The sequence below is a fragment of the Bombus bifarius genome, unplaced genomic scaffold, assembly GCF_011952205.1.
Source record: "Bombus bifarius isolate JDL3187 unplaced genomic scaffold, Bbif_JDL3187 scf7180000008119, whole genome shotgun sequence".
Lineage (NCBI taxonomy): Eukaryota > Metazoa > Arthropoda > Insecta > Hymenoptera > Apidae > Bombus > Bombus bifarius.
Genome location: NW_022884454.1, coordinates 17,975 through 32,649, shown reverse-complemented (window position 1 = coordinate 32,649; position 14,675 = coordinate 17,975). Strand labels below are relative to the sequence as shown.

Here is a 14,675-nt window from a genome sequence, read left to right as displayed (position 1 = left end):
TTAACGAACCCCTTAACTCTATATTTTTACAAAAAATTTTGAAATGATTTACTTTGTCAAACAAAGAGAATTTACAGCAGTTTCTTTTTTCTAATAAAAAATGGGATTTATTTTCTTTACTAGTCTAAGGAAAATTAAGATAAATTAATGACAAAATTGGAAAATTAATAAAATGAAATTTGAATTTTTTTAATTTAACACAATCTTTAACAGATATCCAATAAATACTCGATAATAATATACATTGTATAATTTACTCCGCTCAGAATCGCAAATCGAATGCAGTTACAAACCCTCTTGCGATGTTCGTTCTACGTTACAGTTAATTGCACGGAAACACAATAGGATTTTGCAAGCGACTGCAAAACCTGGCATTCCGTTTCGTCCTGCTAATCTCTGTTGCGCAAACTAACGTACAAATTAATCCTTGTAACAGGACAACCACACAAATTTCACATTTTCCATCTAAAATAAACGATGTCATTTTGCAAAACTAAAATAACCTTCGAGTTAGAAAACATCGTTTCAGAATGTTTCGTTGAAGAACTAGAAGTTACCTTAAGAAATTAAATTTTTCTAATTCTTACGGAAGTAATCAAAATATTGGGGTTATCTAGCAAGCATGTAAGAAAAACTTTCAACTTCATTATATAAAACTTTTACACAATTTTTGACGTGAAAATACCAAAACATAGGAATTGGATGCAGTTTTGTAATATTCCCCTTAAAATAAAAGCCTTGTTAAAAGAAATACAGAAATATGGAAATCTAGAAAACAACACTAGAGTTAGATTAAAATCTACGTTGAGATATATGATATATTTTTTACGATTTATTCTGTTTCGAAAACCTGCGCAAAAATGAGAATCCTTTCGATAACGCTATTACTTTTTTTTTAAAATGGCAGTCATTAATTCTTTGGTCGAAATGAAGTGAAAATGAAACGACTAAAAGTGTAATTTCCGTTTCATCCGAACCACGAAGAAAATCGAGGAAGACTAAAAAGCGGTCGGTTAGGTGTCGAAAGTGGAAAACGCAAGAGACATGGCTCGTTTTCCGTGGAAATCCACTGGTAATCGTGAGTCTCGTCGCGGGCGAAACAGAGCGGAGTCAGGTCGAATAAGCGGACGAAAGAGGCGTGAGGAGATGGCCGCCATTTAAAATCCACGTTCGAAAAGATAATGGCAACTGACCTGAAAACGACACTCGGCTATTTCGTCGAGTGTGCCAGCGACCGACTTATTCGAGAGGAAAGAGGAAATGCGGTTTCAAATGTCGCTCTTTCCGCAACACGACGAAACGAATGATAATGTACAAAAACGGTTAACGGTGTATTGTACAGAGATAGAAATTTGTTTTGTTGACTTTTGAAGACGTTAATTTACAAAGAATTTTAAGAATATAAAGAAATCTTTTCTAAGAATGGTTAATTGGAAGATAAAGTAGTTCTACTGTCTGTAGATAATGAAAGAATTAATCCCAAATTGGGTGGACAAATTGGATCATCAGTGAACCAAGCGAAATTTCACTCTTTAATTTCTTTCTTCTTTCTTACTTCTATTGAAAAAGCATCTGGTATTTGGTTCAACAGGCGATTGAATGTAACAAAGACATTGATAACAGTACTTAAAAAATATTATTGATCTTTTAATTTCTTTCCTTCGAATTCCTATTGTCATGGAAAAATGTTTCTAATATCTGGCTCAAGGGTTGCTTGTATGATATAATAGAAATATAAGAGAGACTAAAGCTGCACTCTTAACTTTACTTATTATTTTGCAACATTATTTCTGCATTTTTATGGTAAACAAAGGGCTAAGAATGTAAGCGAATGTAGGACATGCTGCGACGTTCAAGAATTGAAAACATTCCAATCGAGTGATCTTTAAGACTTTCAAAGTAGTTATTATGCACTTCCGTAAACAAGGTGATCAAGACCTGAGCTGATTTAAAAACAGGAGCGGCGATATAAAAGAGGAACAAGTTAACTAGAAATAATCATGCTCTTCTGTCGAATTCTTGATATTCTTTTATATTTCGAGTCTATCTTTCAGTTATCAGCACTATTTGTCATCAAATATTTTAGAAGATACGTTCCATCTACCGCAACAATCTTTCAGAATTCTTTTATACCAGTTTACTTGGAGTATAATGAATCTTAAGCAAAGGTCTTTAACAAAATTATTCAAAGAATTAATGAACGAAATTGTATAAGCATCCACAGTTTATTACACTTAAATAATAACGAGAATACATTTATATGACGTAAAAGATACATCATTGGTTAAACTGCGGATGAACACTACATAAAATACACAGTGTGCCACCAGTTTCAAACGTGTTAACCTAAACCTACTTCTAACGAAACCGATCCAAGAAATCCTCGACTCACCAAACAGAGCGATGATCGAAGAAAAAACGAAGAAAGAGAAAGGTTGAAAGTATCGTACAGACGCAACATAGTAAGTAAATACACGACTCGACTAAAGCCTGATCCGAAATCCTAACGATGAAAGGGTTTCGGTGGAAATCTTTTTCGGAGGCGTAGCGAGGGCACGAAAGCTTACAGACCTAAGCAGAAGTTACGAGGGTTGAGCCGCGTGCAAGGGTTAACTCGGCAAAGTGGATACGGTTTTACGATACGATTCCTTCCGGCTCGATTTCTCGTTCACCGGAAAGAGATCCTGGTACTACGGCAATCGTCTGCGTCCTCCTACGGATTAGAAATCAGAATTTCGCAAGAAACCGATAAATATAAGATGACATAAAGTTTCGCGGGAGGGACGGTCGCGAGTTGTAACTTTCAAAGATCGGATCACGGGTTATCCGATTCGTAATGTTTTACGACGATCCGATACTTTTGAAGTTACTGCTCCGCGAAGTTTCTCCGATATCGGAAGATGGATGTGGAAATTATTTCAGACATATTTCGGAGCAAGGCGGAAGCTAATATGCAGTGTGTCACATTTGATTTTCACCTTAAATGTCTCTCATCGCTTACATATTCAGTGTCCAGTATGGATCTTTTTCATGTTAAATGCTCAATGGTTTTGGATAATTTTTAAGTAAAGAAGTGGATAGTCTTTTTATTGTGCAAGGTTGATTTGCAAATAAAGTATTAGATACTAATAATTTTAAATAGTACACTTAAAAAGAAATTACAGTAGAATAGTTTTATATTTTGAGAGATATTATAAAACATAAGAATGTTTGAAAATTATGTTCCGAAATGTTCCGAAAAGATTCTTTCGTTTTATAAGGAAATAATGGATGCACAACATTTTCCGTTTTATATTATTTTATCGAATTATGTATGATCCATTTTGTTCTATCAAGATAAAGATTACAACGTTCGACAGATTAGGTTTCATATTTGTATAAAGATGCGTTGTAGTAAAAGACGTGTCTGTAAAAGAAAGACACTTTTCGGACAATCTAATAGATGTTTGTGAAGAATTAATATCTAAAGTAATATCAATAATTGAAAGTAAGTAAAAGATAAACTTTATTCTTAATGTATAAAGTTTCATTCCTTCCGTAAAATATTTAATTTTCTTTAATCAACTTCAGCTTGTTTAATATCGGCATATATAGAAATAGAATATCCGTTCTTAATAAATATTACTAGTAGTTATCCACTTAATGTCTTCGAATCTGTGGTCAGAGGTCCAATTACCCGTGAAAGAGTAAAGAGCTAAAGTACAACTTTCAGTCGATTATGTGACGTACAAGCATAATTTAAAGTTGGTAAAATCAAACATTAATTAGTAAGTTATGGGAAGTAATAATATAGAACATTCGATATACGAAGCTTCCTAACGCTGATGATGAAAGCCATGCGTCGATCGTAGTTTAGATCCTACTTTAACATAAAGTTTCGCTATGCTAACGTGGTTTTAGTTAACCACCGACTTATCTTCATCGCACGAATAATAATCATCTATACCTTATTGTATGCACAGAAGATGGTAAAGATGAGTCCACACATCGTAAATGCGATAACATAAAGTTACCTATTTATAAACGTTAAGTGCAGTAAATGCAAATGAATAACAAAATAAAAAAATAAGAAAAGAGGAAGAAATAGAGGGATTACATAACTACATAATTACTATTACATAATTACCCCATTCTTATATGTAAACATTATTGCTATATTTCTATCTATATTTTATTGTTTCTATTAACTTTTACCTATTTCTGTTAATCTCAATTAATTTGTAGCGCTATAACATTATTTTTCCCATGTTTATTTAATTAGTAACTCGTTTTTATCATTTTCACAGCGCTAATTCTTGCATATTTACTTATTTTTACTGATTTCGATCATTTATTTATTCGATTCGATTATTTATTATTAATTTATCAACCTCAATCAATTTTCATCAATCTTTATTATTTTAAGATACTGTTACATGTGAAAAGATTAGAGCTATTATTTTTCTAATAGATCAAATAACAGGAGATACGGAAAATTCGATTTGATTTCTTAATTATCACAAGAGGTTCGTTCCTTCTTCAAATCGTTCAACGACTGAATTATTTAAAAAGTTGCCTTCTAGACACATACCTGCAGCGATTGCGGCCAGATACAAGTCTGATTCGTTTGTCTGTCCCCAATGTACATGGATGGATCAGAGGAGCTACACCTATCGGTTCCATTTGCTCCTGCTCTACCATATTGAGCTAGAACGACAGAGATGGTGGTACCTAGTGGACACTTCAGTGTCATCGACTCCTCGTCACAAGCTGCGCGCTGATAGGTCTTCAGGGTGCCTAATAACAAGGCTGTTACGTTAAACAACATGTATGTGCAATGTAAGATGCGATGTAAGATGCAACAATGAAGATTATTTAACGAGGAAAGAGAATTGTTGCAAGTACACGAGAAGATTAATTAATGAAATTATAAAAGAAATTGTCGATGAAATTTTTCAGCCAAAAAATCAAAATAAAATAATTTATTCGGTCAATTAGGAAATCGTGTGATTTGTATGGGATTGAAGAGATATTTCAATCATCGATGACAATGAAATGTAAGATAATAATAAATGTGAGGCACAGAATATTCAAATATGAAAATATATAAAACAAGAGATGAAAGAGTTGCGCGAACAGATATACAAACGAAAGAAAGGACGAAAGGGAAGTGAAATACATAGAAACGATCGGAAGGAAGGAACCATCGACGGCGTGGATCGATTGATGACCCGTTACAGTGTCGCCGCAATGGTGATTAGTTCCGGGAGATTGGCGGTAATTAACGAGTGGATCAATCGAGGATTGGTTGAACGGCGATGTATCGATGACACCCGCGAAAGCAGTGTCGTTTCGTTTACACGCGAAATACAAGCCAGTCGGGATGAACAACGGACCACATTTGTGAAGTTCAACGGCAAGTTTGCGCACGGAACCGCAGACGTTACCGCGTTTCAGTCAAACCGATTGGTATCATGATCGACATCGAGAAGAACGACAGAGCGAACCATTTATAAAGTTGTTAATTTAGTTCCATTTTTTTAAATAATTTTTTTTTAAGAGAATCGTGTGTTGATGATGTTGATAAAAGTTTCATCATTAAATAAGTATGATAATAGAAATATTATAGAGAAACGAATAGCGTTATACAGAACGTGGAGATTGTTAGTACAACAATTGCGCAGAGAGAATGCATAGTGGTTATACAGAAACAATGGCGTTAGTAGGCGTAGTAAATAGTGATAGATTGTGTGGGTCCGAAGTTGAAGCGAAATAATGAATGAAATTTATAATAATATAAAACGAATTTGATTTTTTCATAGCAAAAATAATGAAACGCGAGATAGAAAAAGTTTATATTATAAAGATAGCGAAGTAGACGCAAGTATAGGAAATAGCAATTATAAAACCAAAGCAACAACATTCAAAAGATGAAGAAAACATAATGTTTGAAACATTATCGCAATAAAAGACATTGTTTTAATAAAAATAAAGACATCAATTGCAGAATATAGGATATAAATTAAGCAGGATATAAGAAATGTTTCGTAGTTAAAAGCGTTCAGGGATACATTACGCGGAGCAATTAAGTCGTTGACCCAACAAGATGTTCAACAAAATGTTAGTGTATCAGTACAGTCACCGTGAACGTGGTTTGTTAGCATGCCAATGTGGTTACCATCAGCATGATTTATTAACGTGTCATTGTTGTCACCGTCACCACGATGTACCAGGCATTGTGGTCACCATCGGTACGATACACCGCAACGTTATCGTGGTTACCATCACCAGAGTTAATCAGAGTGTCGTTGTTACCATGCGAATTGTTACAGTGTCGTTGTTCCAACCGCCACCATCGCCATCACCAAAGTCGTCGTAAATGACCAATAAAATGGAGCAGTCCGAAGGAAAGCATGAAAAAAGAAATAAGAAAATTTCTGTTAGCTACACATCATTATATATAATACTTGTAAAATGTAATGAAATTAATTGTTCATTATAAAGAGATAATAAAATATTACGGTAAAATACAAATATATGTATTTCCTACTGCATTTTTTATCGTTATGAAAAACTAATAAGTAATTCTAGAAATAAGGGTGGCAGAAATGTTTTTAAAATTCTTTATCAATTTTGCGACAGTGTATGATATTCGTTACCTTTATAATAAGAGAAGTTGTATATTGTATATTTTTTTATCATTTGTGTATCTGTATCCGTCTCTTTATTTTCAATATAATATGACTGATATAAAAATCATTTTTGGTACGTTTTTAATAAAATCAAACAATTCATATAAAGATAATAATCATCGGTCCAATAACACATCATTAAAATTACAGGTGCGTATCTTAGTTAATTCTCTTATTACTTTAGAAAACACAGTTTTTTTTAACAGAATCATTATTCACAATGAAAACACCACGGGTATAAAAGATTAATACAGTTCAATTTCACTCTCGTATTATAAAAACAAATGAAACACGCGTCATATACCATTGAAACCGCATGTAGGCACAACTTTCGGGATAATAAACTTCCTCCTAATTGAGCGTCAGTGAGTTGGAAATGCAAGGAAAATTTCTGATTGCTTGCGGAATTCTCGCGCAAACCACATGAAAGGGACGAACAGACGTGCGAAATTTCTCAGCTTTTCGACCATGTAGGATGGGAACCGATAGATCGATGTCGAAGCAGTAGACCCGATAATTCAGGTGGGACTAGACGAGTGCTCTTCGAGGAACATCCACCTCTACGCTTCGAACCCTCTTGTTACCGATCGTTGCTTCGCAAAACGTTGGCAAAGTTGTGGTGAAACGTGGCCTGAAGGCTATCGTTCGTTCTACGCCGGTAATTTCGTTTATGTGGGAGAAAGGTAAATTTCATTGCCGTCGAACATCTAATTGCATCGACGCATCGTCAGAATAAAGTACCTGATCCTCGTTTCTCTTTGCTTTATACCAATGTGATCGAAACGTATCGCTATGGAGGTTAACCCGATTGCGATGGTATTTTCAGGATGAATAAGGATTGTTCGGTTTAGAAAGGAGTGAATGGTTAAATGGTTAGAAAGATTATTGGGAAATAGTTTCTAGACGTAACAATAAGATTATAGAGACCGCTTAATTAGAAATTTGTCCCATCCTTAAATTATTGGTGTTTCGAAGGAACTTTTTTAATTTTATGAGTTGAAAAGGCTAGTACAAAGACACTATCAAGTTTTATAATCTAAATTTTTGAATTGGGATATTTAACAATTTTTATATTTAGATCTGAACTTTGAATTTTAATCTTTAAATTTGAATATTGAAATTTACAATAAATCTGCATTTTTTTATGTTTGGAGTTTTTAATTTGCAGCATTAAACAGTTTGAATTTACCTTCCTAATTAACTGAATAAATTGTTTTACAGATTATTCTGAAGCATCGTTTCCCAGATCTTATTAAGATTCCCATTGTACAATAACTTATCCCTTCATCCTCCAAATCGAAAAATTAAAAAGCCTAAAATTCCACTCCCTACATCATATTTACTAAACTCCCTAAACCAAAATATCGGAAAGTACAACAGTTCCAATCACATGTTGTTGCATTTCACTGTAAACCATCTACGATGCCTGAAACTACGAACCAAAGATCCCCGATGCTTCGAAGCTTTCCACTATTGCCCGTTATGTCTTTAATACACGTTGTAAAGCTCACGGGCGGAGATTACCAACGCGTAATTATACGAAGCACGATCGTACGTCTCAGAAACTCATGACAGCGGCTTTTTTGTCCGGAATCTCGTGAACGTTTCAATCCTTGCCGGGCTTCACCTCGAGTTTCAGCAGCGCTGTAACGCCTTTATGAGGCTATTTCTCAAACTTGCAATATCGTGCCGCCCGTTCTTCCGTCTCATTAACTCCACACGCTCTTACATGTGTGCCAGAAGGAAAAAGATCGACCCCCATGGAAGATATCCTCGCCACATTCGCGGCGATCACGAGACGCAGACGAGTGTGGCTCGCTCCTGAAATCGCTTTTCACGGCGATCCGACAACCACCAGTGTAATCGCGATCCATCTTTCGATATCTCGAGGATTTACCTTCAAATACCTTAGATCGTCTCACCAATTGATGAGGAATATTTTTTTCGAAAAGCTTCTAATTTTTTATTTTATCTATCTCGTATTTTTTTATGAACGAAGTTGTTCTGATTTTAATAAAGAGTCATTTGAAACACGTGCTTCGATACGCTGCTGAATGTTTTAAAAATATTGTTTCACCTATTGTATTATTTGATTATGTTAGCATAAATAGGAAATAGATTTTAAAACTCGATAAATTTTTGCTGGTATGCCATTTTTAATTTGCAATTCTTTCACTGGTGCGTTTCCGAGATTTTGACGAATCTCTTAAAATATAATTACCGTTAAGTTACATGATATGCACCAAACACTTATGTGTACATTTTCTTTGAAGACATTAAACATATAGAACAAGAAACTTATTCCATTTTAACTATGTTTTACAAACACTTTATTGTGGAAACTTTTTTTCTTATAGAAAGTGGATTATGAATTTTTTCATACGAAAATATTTTTTACTTTTCCTGTAATCTTCTTTGTTCTACGCACGATTTCTGTTTCAAGTAAGTACTTCTTTTGTTTTTTAATATCACGTATCCATTTGACGACAGCTTTTAGACACTACCTACCGGGTCAACTTGCTACTTTCATATTTTCGAGAACTTTAAACAACCGTAACCACAAAGGAATTCATCCTTCTTTTTTCTAGTGCTCTTCTAAACCATTCATTTATCGCGGAATATCTCTTTCTGCATTCTTCCTATGTTACAAACCATAAAACCATAAAAACAAAGAATAATAAACAATATACTTATGTACGTATACTTTGTATTACGATGTTCTCTGTTTTAAAGATTTTAATATCTGAATTTTGCGTTTCTCATGATTTTACCTTCTAAGTAACATGAAACCATGTTACTTCGTATATTTTAGTTGTATGCGTAGAAAAGCAAAAAAACAAAGTTCAAATGTTCAAACTTTGAAATTTATTACATTGAAATTTGTTATTTAATATGTGAATTTTTTAAAATTACTTAGAATTTTCTAGATACTTACAAAATTTCCTAAATATATTTCTACACTTTGAAAAAACTTTATTTCTTTTGTTCATCGTTCATTTCGAAAAAAATTATTTGTGCAATAAATATATTTGTTTGTATAAAATAAGATACATTGCAAGAGTTCAATTCACAAATCGAGTGAAGATTGTAGTCAGCAATTGATTGCAATAAATTGGAACAAATTTTCTAATTTCCGGCTTTATAGCAATTATGCATGTCGTTTGATGTGAAAAATATTACAACGAAAATTTCAGAAGTCCTGCGACATGGAACCGATATCTACTAGACATATTGAAAATCAATGAAAAAGGGAGACGAGTAACAAAAGATATAGATGGGAGGTCGTATCAAGCAACAAAAAGCATCGACAAAGAATTAAATTCTCTTTGAAATGGTCATTATTTTATACTGTCGATACGGCGTGTACCTGGTCTTAGTATAAATTTCTACGATATGAAATTTGCCCTCTCTCATGCATGCGCGTAAATTTTTTTCCGAATCAACTTGTAATGCTTTTAATTCCAGGCTTCTATTTCGTTCGATGCTTGAAAATTAATGATTCTGCTTGGTCTCATCCTCGAAACTGCCCGCTATATTTTTCCTCTTTGATGTCCGGCTTTTTTATTCATTTTCCATCGTAAAGTTACGTCAAAAAGCTCAAAGAGACTTGGAATCGAAAGTACCCAAGAGTTAATTAGTGTTTTAATTTTAATAGCGACTTAATATCTACAAATTTGATTAAATTTATTTTGCGATAAAACATGATTTAATTAACAGATTTTTTAAATTGCACGGCCACTTTAATATTGTAATTACAAATATTACTGCTTTCATGTGAAAGGAACTTATCGTTAAATATGACATCTATTAAAATTATATAAAGTTACATTGTAAGCTACTTTATAAGAAAAAAACTTAAATTTTTGTTATCATAAAATCACATGTAACGTTACAGAAACATAAATACTTGAAGCTTAATTGTACGTAATCTCAACTACAAATATACCTATAAATGTCTCACATAACTTTAACCACAAACATTCCACATAACTTCAACTACAAATATCAATTAAAGTTCAGTATTGCCAACATCACATCACACAGCTACACAGACATTTTAAAATCTCTTTCCATTTCTCACGCTCGCAATTAAATTCCCAATCCTGCACTAAAGCATACGGATATCACATTATAATCTCCCGTTGCAAATATTTGAACACTTTTATGAATCGTACAGAGCTGTACTCGATTAATCTCCGATCAAAATGCGCTCGCATGCAATCAATGGGATCGATCGCCGTTCCACGCGCTTATTCGTCAGAATTCCAGTGTGCTCTTGAACGAACGACCCACAAACGTGGCCAAAAATATTTTACATTTTGCAGCCATTGTGATACATTATCCGAAAGGGTTGTATGCTACAGCTACTAATGTAACACAGCCTACATCGCGTATGTGAGTACTTCGATGGAACAATCGTGCATACGATATTCGAATCACGTGTCCGACGTTAAAGTAGCAACCGAAAAGGTTTCACGTGTCTTCGGGATAACTTGACTTTCGAGCTAAGCTTTTTATACTCCTTTCGACTCGTGCGGAAATTAATATGATATCTAGTAGAATTTGCGATGGTTTCCCTGCATTGTCCGCATTTGTGAATTCCTATGAAATTTCTTGGAAATGGTGCTTTTAAAAGTAGGAGAAGTTGGGGTAAAAGAAATCGGACTAGCAGTTTGATAAAGAGTAGTTTTATACAATTCGCTGACGGCGAAGAGGATACTCTTGAGCCAAGTTTTTGAGTTAATTCAACAGAAGGTTTTTGAAATGATTGTAGTGCTTAAAATTGTGGTTGGTTTTTGAATAGTGTGGTTATTATCGGCTAGTAGATTGGAAAAGTTTGAATTTGTTCTTCGAATAGGTTTTCTTTCTCCTTCTCAGGGAACAAGGAAATTAATTTAATTGGTTTTTGGAAACGGACAAAATATTTGTAAAACACAGTATAAGATGGTTTATATTATTGTAATATCGTAGAATAGATTTGAATTAGAGATCGGTTGAAATTAGAAAGCAACGTGTACGTCGTCTTTCGTGGTTTGTTTACATCCAAGAGCGCCTAGTAACAGCGACGCGAGAAAGGATAAGCAGTGTCAAAACAGAGGTACGGTTTCATATTTCAAGGAGTGGCAATCGAGAGGCCAAAGTATGTGAGCCGAAAAGTGTGTGTGTGTGAGAGGACGAGAGCAAGAGCGAGCACGACCGGGCAGGATTGTATTGGCGAAGGTCAGAGCTAATTGAGTCGTCGAAGAGTAGAGTCGTGAGAATTGATAGAGTTGTTAGAGAGAGAGAGTGTGTGTGTTAGATTCGTTGTGACGAGAGTGATCAAATAACTGTAAAGTTATTTGATATAGATACGAGTATTGCATTTAGTTCCGTTAAATAAATATCGTTCTCTGTCCAATTTATATCTGTATATTCAGTTTAATATTAATAAATTGTAAGTAATCGGGAAAAAATTTCTATCCTTATTTTCCGATATTACAAGTGGGGGCTCAGCCGGGATCGAATAGGACAGAAAACGACACGATTTAACGGAGCTATTTGTGCGGGAGTAGAAAAAGAATAGAATAAAATGGCGAACGTTGAAGACCTCGAGAAGCTGAGGACGAAAGAGCTGAGAGCGCGTCTCGCTAGCTTGGGGTTGAAGGTAACAGGAAGAAAATCCGAACTACGCGCGCGGCTACAGGCGGCCCTAGAAGGAGACGATGTATCGTCGGAAGAAGAGAGCTCCGACGAAAGTAAAGGCGAGGACGACAAACAAGGCGCGCGAGAATACAGGAGAGGCACGCGAGCGGTGTATCAGGACCGCGATGAGTATCACCAGAAGGTATGCGTCGGTTCGATGTTGAGTCTTAAAGACGTAGAAGACTCATTAGAGAAATTCAGCGGGGATGATCTGCTGAGTATAAATCAGTGGGTGGAAGACTTCGAGGAAATGGCAGAAGTGTGTGGTTGGTCAGACGCCCACATGGTGACCTATGCTAAGAAATTACTCGCAGGCTCCGCTCAGGCCTTCGTACGACAAGAGCGATGCGCGAAGTCCTGGGCAAAGCTAAAAAAGGCGTTGAGGAATGAGTTTGAAAATGTAGTAAGTGCCCAGCAACATGAGGATCATCTTGAGCAACTGGTTGGATTTAAGAAGCAATTGGAGAAGAAATTAGCTGATGCTTACGAAGAGGTCGAGGAACAACGTCAGGTTGTTGGACAATGGAAACGACGCGTGCAAAGTCTGAATGGCGAGATGCACGACTTGAGACTACTGTTGGAAGAACAAACAGCTAGGAATAATCTTCTGGAAAAGAAACAGCGCAAATTTGATTCAGAAACTCAGAATCTAATGAACGATCTGCGGCAAGAGAAAGCGCAACGTAAAAGATTAGCTAGAGAAAAAGAAATCGCGAGGTACGATTTCATATTTCAAGGAGTGGCAATCGAGAGGCCAAAGTATGTGAGCCGAAAAGTGTGTGTGTGTGAGAGGACGAGAGCAAGAGCGAGCATGACTGGGCAGGATTGTATTGGCGAAGGTCAGAGCTAATTGAGTCGTCGAAGAGTAGAGTCGTGAGAATTGATAGAGTTGTTAGAGAGAGAGAGTGTGTGTGTTAGATTCGTTGTGACGAGAGTGATCAAATAACTGTAAAGTTATTTGATATAGATACGAGTATTGCATTTAGTTTCCGTTAAATATCGTTCTCTGTCCAATTTATATTTGTATATTCAATTTAATATTAATAAATTGTAAGTAATCGAAAAAAAAATTTCTATCCTTATTTTTCGATATTACATTATTTTTAGGAATTTTTCATAAAGATCTTTGATGAAAATTCTTAACGAAGAATATTTTCCTTTATTAATATATAGCATAATTTATCAAAAATTAAAAGATTCGGTTATCATTGTTTTGTAAATTTCATCCAAATTTCCTCCTGCTTCATAATGCAACTACAATACAAGAGATAAATAGCTCATTGCACAAAAGCAACAGAGGCAATCAAGTTACAATGACCACCACTAGGTTGATTTATTACATCAATAAATTCTAGTCTCTTTTATGTGAATATCATTCGTATGAATTAAAGTTTGGAAACTAAGCTTTAGCCTCTTTCAGAATGAACTCCGGCCAAATTGTGTGAACGGTAAACCAATATCAACGTGAACTGCCGCATTCGAATTGGATATTTGCGACATGAATACAGTCTTTGTTTGGTAAAAACAAGGAAACCGCACGAAATCATCGTATCTTTATGCCTTTGACTCGGTACCAATCCTGGTTCATTTATAAAATACTCTTATTAGCTTTGAAGCACGTTTGCGCAATGATAAGCGAAAATGTGGCCACAACTTTCAATACCACAATGAAAACGATATATCGCGTATATTTGTTGTATTTATGTTACAAAACGTAGTGAATCGATGTTACCCAGTAAAAGTTGAGTTTCGAATGAACCACGCTGTAAAACATGCTTGTACAATAGTTAACATGTGAAAACAGTGCTCGATATCAAATTACGTTCAGCCATCGAGGAATTTTTGTTAAATACGCTCAACAAATTGTAATTTCAGAGAAAGAATAAAAGAGTGAAAACATTCTTTTGACAAAAGCATAAAATTCGAGTATGGAGAAGTATTGGAATTATCGACAATAGAAGAATATCATTACGTGAAATATCAATTTTAGCTCCATTTCTGTAAAAGTTGTCTAATACTTGACTATTGACTACACGAGAGTACAGGAATATTGATTATCCTAGCCGAATATAACCTTATCTGCTATTCCAAATACGGCAGAACCTTCATTTCTATTATCTAAACGTTCTATTATCCAAATATTATATGTCTTTCGTAATTTCAGTATTATATCGCTATTATTTGCGTTAGTACCTTACATCACACCACATCACAAACATAGGATATTAGCTATTGAAACGAAATAGGAAATACGTAATTTAGAAGGTAGAACAATTTTTTAACATCGAACCAATTATATTATAAAAAAGAAAAAGCCATTTG

At 34.8% G+C, this 14,675-nt stretch overlaps 1 protein-coding gene across 3 annotated transcripts in view; it reads right to left on the bottom strand.

Annotated features, from left to right (window-relative positions):
* Positions 1-14,675, bottom strand: part of LOC117208454 (protein eva-1) — a 144,007-nt gene that overhangs the window by 122,534 nt on the left and 6,798 nt on the right. For all 3 annotated transcript variants that reach the window (XM_033449650.1, XM_033449652.1, XM_033449651.1), the window contains exon 2: positions 4,571-4,788. In XM_033449650.1, the coding sequence (XP_033305541.1) occupies positions 4,571-4,732 (162 nt within the window). In that variant the 5' untranslated portion in view covers positions 4,733-4,788. The remainder of the gene's footprint in view (positions 1-4,570; positions 4,789-14,675) is intronic.